Source organism: Lactuca virosa, chromosome 8 (assembly GCF_052849685.1).
Source record: "Lactuca virosa cultivar CGN04683 chromosome 8, Lactuca_virosa_CGN04683_v6, whole genome shotgun sequence".
Classification (NCBI taxonomy): domain Eukaryota; kingdom Viridiplantae; phylum Streptophyta; class Magnoliopsida; order Asterales; family Asteraceae; genus Lactuca; species Lactuca virosa.
Window position 1 is genome coordinate 149,039,322 of NC_136433.1, and position 7,339 is coordinate 149,046,660.

Below are 7,339 nucleotides of genomic sequence, written 5' to 3' on the forward strand. Positions count from 1 at the left end.
TTGCATAAACTACGCTTAGACGTTTAAAATATAAATATACATTCAACATTATCGTTTCTAATTTTAATTTTCAAAATATTTGTGGACTAGACATTTTTCCATTAGTATAAACAAACTTCTAGCCATGAAGAAGCCAAAAGGCTCACTTTCACCTCTACATTTCACTTGCTACTTGCTACAACAACAATACTCATATATTACAAACTTCTATTAAAAGCTTGTTAGCCAATATAACTTCAAAAGATTTCAACCAAAAACAATGTAAACTTGTGATTCATTGTCTTTTAACTAACTTCCGAAAAATCCGGTTCTTCGGGTTTCTGCAACTTAAGCCTATTCGCCATCCCCCTTCTCGTATTCGCCGCAAATCTTGACGCCAAAATCGTCACCCCAAGGTTTGACTTTACTTGACCACCCGCCACATCACCACCACCACCACCCTCTTCTTCTTCTTCACCCTCATGTTCTTCCTCATCCTCACGCTCGTGTTCATCATGGTCAACAAAAGACTCCATGGTCAACAAATTCTTCGCCATCACCCTCCTCTTATACCGCCTCCACGCCGCCTGAATAAAACAAGCCGCCCAAGTCCGCCAATGATGCGAATAATGCCTAAAAGTATGTTGCAACTTCTTACTATGCAATCTTCTAAATTGATTAGCCACAAATTTCAAATCTTCTGCTCTTAACGCAAACGCTTCGACTTCCGTGAGTGATCTAACGGTTCTTGTCGACGATGGTAAGTTGACCGTTGACTTCGGGTGTAGGGCCCACGCAAGAAGCTCTTCACCACAAAAGTCACCCGGCCGCATAATAATCGAATTGAAGAACCCCGTTCTGCCTCCGTTCGTTGTCGAGCTTTCGAGGCGGCCGCGAATTATGAAAAACATTTCGGTCACAGGGTCGCCTTCACGGACTATGTACGCGCCTTCCGTGCTTAAAGAGGACACGAGCCGTTCACAGATTGCATCGAGTAATTGGTCATCCATTTGCGAGAAAAACGGGACCTACCATATCAAAATAATCCAACTGAGAATTTCGTATATACCATTATTAAACATCAAAATATCATATTTGCCTAACTTAAATTGTAAATATCATATTTATCCTTCATAAAATTTTAAAATATCGTATATGCCCTTCTTAAACGTCAAAATATCATATACGCCTTTCTTAAATATCAAAATATCATATATGCCCTTTTTAAACATCAAAATATCAATGATAATATTTAAAATATCCTCCATCTACAACATGACAATATTTAACAATAACAAAACTAAGCAATCAATGCATACATTACATGGAGAGGGCTGAAGATGAAGCGTTTTGTTTATCAATAGAGCGAAATTCCAACAATTTAGAAATAGACGTCCCATTAGTATAGACGTAGGGATAACATGGTTAAAATTTTTTTAATTATTATAATAATTCTAAGATATAAAAAATGATTATAAAGTATTAAAAGCATTGTAAAAATTTTTTTGGGCAAATATGATATTTAGATGTTTTTTTTTTTTGAAAGAGCATGATATTTAGATGTTTAAGAAGGGCATATATGAAATTCTCCCTACATTTTATTACCGATAATAGCAATAATTCTTGATACTGCTAGGCTACATGCCCTTTGGTGTATGGAAATGTAAGTAGGTTGATATTATGCATGAAAAGAAGTTATTAAAGATTTGGAAAGTATACCCGTCGAACGAGGTCTAGGCATAGGTGGCGTTGAATATCCCTACGCAGATCCGCGGGTAATCCGTTAAGGATAACATCTTCATGGACTCCACGGGTTGCCACCCATTTGTATTGAACAAAACGCCGAACACGTTTTCTCAAATCTTCTGGAAGCTGGCGATGCCTCATCCATTCCTCTGTGTCTCTTCGCCTGAGTCTCCATTCCTCAAGTCTCATTGTTAATGACTGCAAGTACGTCTACATAACACACGCCAAAACGTATGGAATTAGGACTAAATCAAAGAAATAGCAACATACTATGGTTAAGAAGTATGATGTGGACTTATTAATGCATGAATCTTTTTTTCTTAAAGAGAAAGAATATATAAAATTTTCAAGCTTTAAGGGATAGGGTTACTAAACTTACTAAATTTAACGATTTGTAACATGAAAAAAATAAAAAATAAATAATGGTGTCTTTCCACTTACCTGCATATTACCAATCAAATGTGCAAACAAAACAAGACCAACAATGGCAATGAGTATTGCAAATGATGTCTCCCCTATGAATGTGCTTGTCGACAAGTTTTGCCCATATGAACTGGAAAACAACATAAAATCACATACACCAAATAATCAGTTATTACTATTATACCCCACATCTAAAGCATGGTTTCATTTTCATTTTTGGGTTTTAATTTCAAGATGTCAAACTTCAATGATTATATTTTAGCATACTAGTAGACCTTCGATCAGGTTTACTTATGCTACAAGGAGAAAGAATTAAGTAGAACTACTATCCTTTATGTTAGTAATGAAATAAATGAGTTGGTGAGGGGCAATAAAGTCTTTTCCCTTGCTAAATAGAAGTGTTTGTGAGAGTTAGGATGCTATAATAAACAAACTAACAAAACTACATTGTTGTTTCTTGCATCTAACCCAAATAAACAATCAAATAAACTTAAAAGAAACACATACCTTAGTTGTTGTAATCCCCACCACAAACAATAGAAGTACTTATGAAAAATACTTGAGGAAATCACATTTTTCTTCACTGCATTTTGGAATATTCCATACTTAAAAGGCAAATCATCATCACCTGTACACCCCTTAAAAACATTTGTCAATTCTGTCCAATTTTTTCTCTCAATATCATTGATTGTGCTACAATCAAGATAACTAGCTTTACATGGTGCTTTTTCATCATTGCAAATAGATTTCCAACATGACAGGTGTCGATCAATCGATAACAAATACCAAGCTGCCCCCAATACCTAATTATGAGAAAATCGATAAATTGTTATTATTTATAAAAAAAAAAAGGGTATATACTATTATACTATATACAAATATACAATTATTATACATACATGACTAGCCAACATGTATAACATTAAGTTATATGCAGCTCCTGCCCAAGCTGTTTTTGTTACAACTCCAGTTGCTTTGACTAATTCAGAACTTAAAGGAAAGATTAAATATAATCTTGGAATATATTGTAAAAGAACAATCAAAGCAAGGGCATTATTATTGTGATTGGCTTTTGAGTTTCTTGTTGCAGGTATAATGAACCATATAACAATCTGCACAAAATAACAAAATCCAACATGAATTAACACATCAAGAATGTAAAAAAGAAAAAGAATTGTTACAATTTTGTTATAATTTTGTTACAAAGTACCTGAGGAAGAGGGAGAGTTGCAATTAGATCAATGAAGAAATCGGTTCTAATATATCTTTTAGCAATCTTTTTAGGATCCATAACAAGTTCACCCCTTCCAAACACCCGTGAGCTAGGGGCAATATAAGCTGTTCTAAACTTAATTGCAACATGTAACATGTAAAACAAATCTGCTAATGTCCGAAAAGTAGTCACAACAATTCGAAGGTTTAAATCTGTTTTCACACACCAAGAATCTTGATTTTCTACTATTCCAGGTAGATAAAAGTATAATGGATCGATAAATAATGCCAACAAGCATGAGACTATGAAAATTCGGTTCCATTGTAATACAATCTCACTACCAGGATCAAGTATTCGTTTCTGCCATGTCTCATGATCTTCAGGGAATAAGTTGCTTGTTGTTGTTGTTGTTGATGTTGTTGTTCCATGTTTAGGGTTTGTGGGGACATTGAGTTTTCCCCTAACTGGTAATTTTAGCAGGGTAGATTGACCATTGTACCCTGAAGATGACTTTTCAAGGTGTAAAGGCTCGGTTTTTCCCCATATAACATCATTCTTTTGCTTGCCATTAGCATAAAACCTGCAAATATGATCATGAATCGGTTTTTAATTGAAGTTATTTGAATCTATTTGTTGCTAGGCATAAAAACAAACACTTGGCTGGCAACCAACGAACACCACGTTAAACCATACAAAAAGCAGATTTGTTGTTTCATGATTCATGCATCTTTTCGTTTCGTAAATCTGAGTAAATTAAACGAGAATAGTAACGGAAGATCGAATTTTGAAGAGAACCAACTTCGTTTTCTCGTTGATAGGATTGAAATTCCAAATATATGGGAAGGTAAGAAAAAGAAAGGCTTAGATCAACACCAACCTGACAAGCTTCTCCTTGTTTAGCTCCATGGGAGCTTGAGCTGAAGATTTAAGACTAATAGTCAGCCGCCAGTCACGAGTCACCACAGGCGATTGAAAAATGATAAATACGTACTCATACAGAAACGAAGATCATCGTTGAAACAGAAGAAGCAACGAAGCTCTAGAAATACCAACAACCAGCACAAAAAAGATTGAAAAGGGGGAAAAACCCTAATTGAATCACTGTATGTATTGTAGGTAAATCTTCATTGGTTTTGGGGAAACTTCAGAAACGGGGAAAGAGTGAAAGTGACGATCGATGAGCGAGCAATTATTGAGTGAGATGGGTAATGGATTTGTTTCCAGAAATCATAAAATATGGTAGGAATTTAAGAATAATCGGTTGTTAAAGACACATTCTAGGAATGTTAAAAGGGTATAATCCGATGTGATTAAAGAAAGAAAATAACGAATTCTTACCGATAATTTGACACAAGAAGCAGTGTGATTTGTGGGAAAGGTAAAGTAGAAAGGTGAAAGAGCATTAAAGAATAAAGATTTCGAAAATGGTGTCTGAATCACGAGTAAACCAGTGTGGGAGCAAGTGAACAGTGGGCCCAGTCGTTGACCCACGAGTCACGACACTATAAGTTAAGGAAATTTTCTAATTTAATAATTCTTTAATTTGCAATGTTTACAATTTTATATCATTTATTTTTAAATTAGTGTGGACACTCAAATTTTCAACAAGGCTATGATAGAATAAACCATTTGTAATATGGACACTTAATATATTTTATCATCTCATGTTCATTTGATCATTGGATCTTAATTTCGTGGCCAAACTTAAAATAATTTTAACTTACTATTTGTGAGTAATGAGGGATCTAGAAATATTTTTATACGAGGCCAAATAAAGTTCCAAAAATGTTAGAAGGAAATTAAATTGAACCCTTAAAAGTATGGTTGGTGATGATCTAAGCTTTTTTGTTTATTATTTTCTGATTAGCACTAATCACTAAAGCTAATTACAACTAGTCACTTACCATCACCACTAATGCCACAACCACAACCATAATTGTTGGAATATGAAGGTCCTTTATAAAATAAATGCCAAGAAAGCAAAATCAAAACCGTTACCATCATATTTCACCAAGGATGACAAGTTCATATCTAAATGCAGTAAAACCTAAAACCCTAGAAATTGGTAGAATGGTATACCTTTTTGCTGAAATGGTTGCTTTCTTTTAGATAATCGGAGAGCCCAAACCATAACTCCTATAATGTGGAAGCACCCCAAGACAATAATCAAGCAAAAAACAACATCCTTAGTCTTCTTGATGTCAAAACGAGCCTAGAAAATGATGTTGTCCAGCAAACAGAAGAAGAGTTTTGGGAGCCTATGGAGTTAAACTCGACTATTCAACCATACATAATGTTGGTATGGATGTTAGGAAACCTCTGTCCAAAAATCTAGACATTCCGACCATTAGATCTCCAAAAAATGACCAAACAATGCACTATATCTTCAAAACTGGAATTTCAAGAGAAAGTCAATAGGGAAAGATGGAAAAAATGAAGTGGGACTGGCCTTATGAGGAGAGTTGGTTAGGGGTTTTGTGTCACGGTTATATTCTTATATTAGGTATATTATCCATTGATTTATGGTACAAATACTCATCAACTTGAATTAAAGACAATTGCACTTAAAACCTTCGATTCCTTTTAGTTTCTAGTTAATTCATTATCTCATGAAAAACTAGTCCTTTTTAATATCTTTTTTTTTCATCTTAAGCTTAAGTGATATCTTATGTGTAACCCAAAAGGACTCTGTTATTTATAGAAATATCACTAACTTGTTGTGACCATAAGCATATTCAACATAACTCTCACTTGCAATGTCATAACATTTGTATAATCTCATGTTCTTTAAACCTAACAAGGTATACTTCATCCAAGATTATTGTTGTACTCATAACCTATTGGTGTGAAACAATCATTATGCAAGTGATCAAACATCTCTTTGTTCTTCAATATATCCATATTAACATGAGACATGGAAGTTTGTAAATCTTAGACGTTCAAGATTATGTTATTGATAGAGATTTTTGTTGAGCACAACATACTGCACCATTGATTCATCATCAATTTAGTTTGAGCACGTTCATCAATTTTATGTCAACATCAAATCATCGAAGGGCCCATGGGCATCGTTTCTACAGTTAGAGAATAATGAACAAATAAAATTTAACTATATAGACCTCGCCCACTCATCATGTCATACTTAGACATTTCTCGTATGGCTATCAATTACGAATAACGTTAGATAACACAAAAATTCAACAGACTCCATGACAAGGAACCTCATGCATATTTGTTTAAAGAATATAATATATAATCATCTTAAAATTACTCATGACAATTTTCATGAAGTAATTCCTAAATACGGGTTACTCCAATACTTAATCTTCATCAAGTACGCATGGTAATTTTTACAATACAAGAAAAGGTTGAAATAACTACGGAAGTACGATATGTAGTTATTCTGCTACAAAATGGCTTATCATAGCTATTTTGCTATGGAATTTGCTACATAATTGCATTACGTAGCTAATATTTGAATAGCTACGAAATTGAAAACTATAGTTATTCTACTATGGACTATGCTACAGAATAGTTAGACGTAGGTATATTTGCTACGGAATTAGCTATGGAATTACGTTCGGTAGCTAATATTTGTATAACTATGGAATTTTTCTATATAATCGGAGTTCATAGCTAGCGTGCTACAACATTTGCTAGGGAATTATAAGTCATAGGTATTTTGCTACAAAATTTACTACATATCATAGTTTGTAGCTATTTTGCTACAAAAGTTACCACAAAATCTAAATTTGTAGCTAGCTTGCTACGAAATTTGTTACATAGTCAAAATCTGTAGTTATGTCACTACATAATTTGCTACAGAATTAAAGGTCATAGCTATTATGTTATAAAATAAAAAATCATAAACATTATGAAAATGGATTTTCCAATAATCAATTTTAAGTGTTTTGAGGCTTCTCAAGTAAAGTTTAAATCCTAAATGTAACGTCCCAAATACTAAGTAAACTTTTTTTA

General features: G+C 33.8%; 1 protein-coding gene across 1 annotated transcript; it reads right to left on the bottom strand.

Annotated features, from left to right (window-relative positions):
• CNGC17 (cyclic nucleotide-gated channel 17) lies at positions 1–4,731 on the bottom strand. Its single transcript, XM_079063417.1, has 7 exons — positions 4,239–4,731; positions 3,359–3,941; positions 3,048–3,260; positions 2,656–2,951; positions 2,167–2,278; positions 1,699–1,935; positions 1–1,007 (listed from the first exon to the last, which is right to left on the bottom strand). The coding sequence occupies exons 1-7, from the start codon at positions 4,265–4,267 to the stop codon at positions 285–287; spliced, it is 2,193 nt and encodes a 730-aa protein (XP_078919543.1). The 5' UTR covers positions 4,268–4,731; the 3' UTR covers positions 1–284.
• Between the last annotated feature and the right edge of the window lie 2,608 nt (positions 4,732–7,339).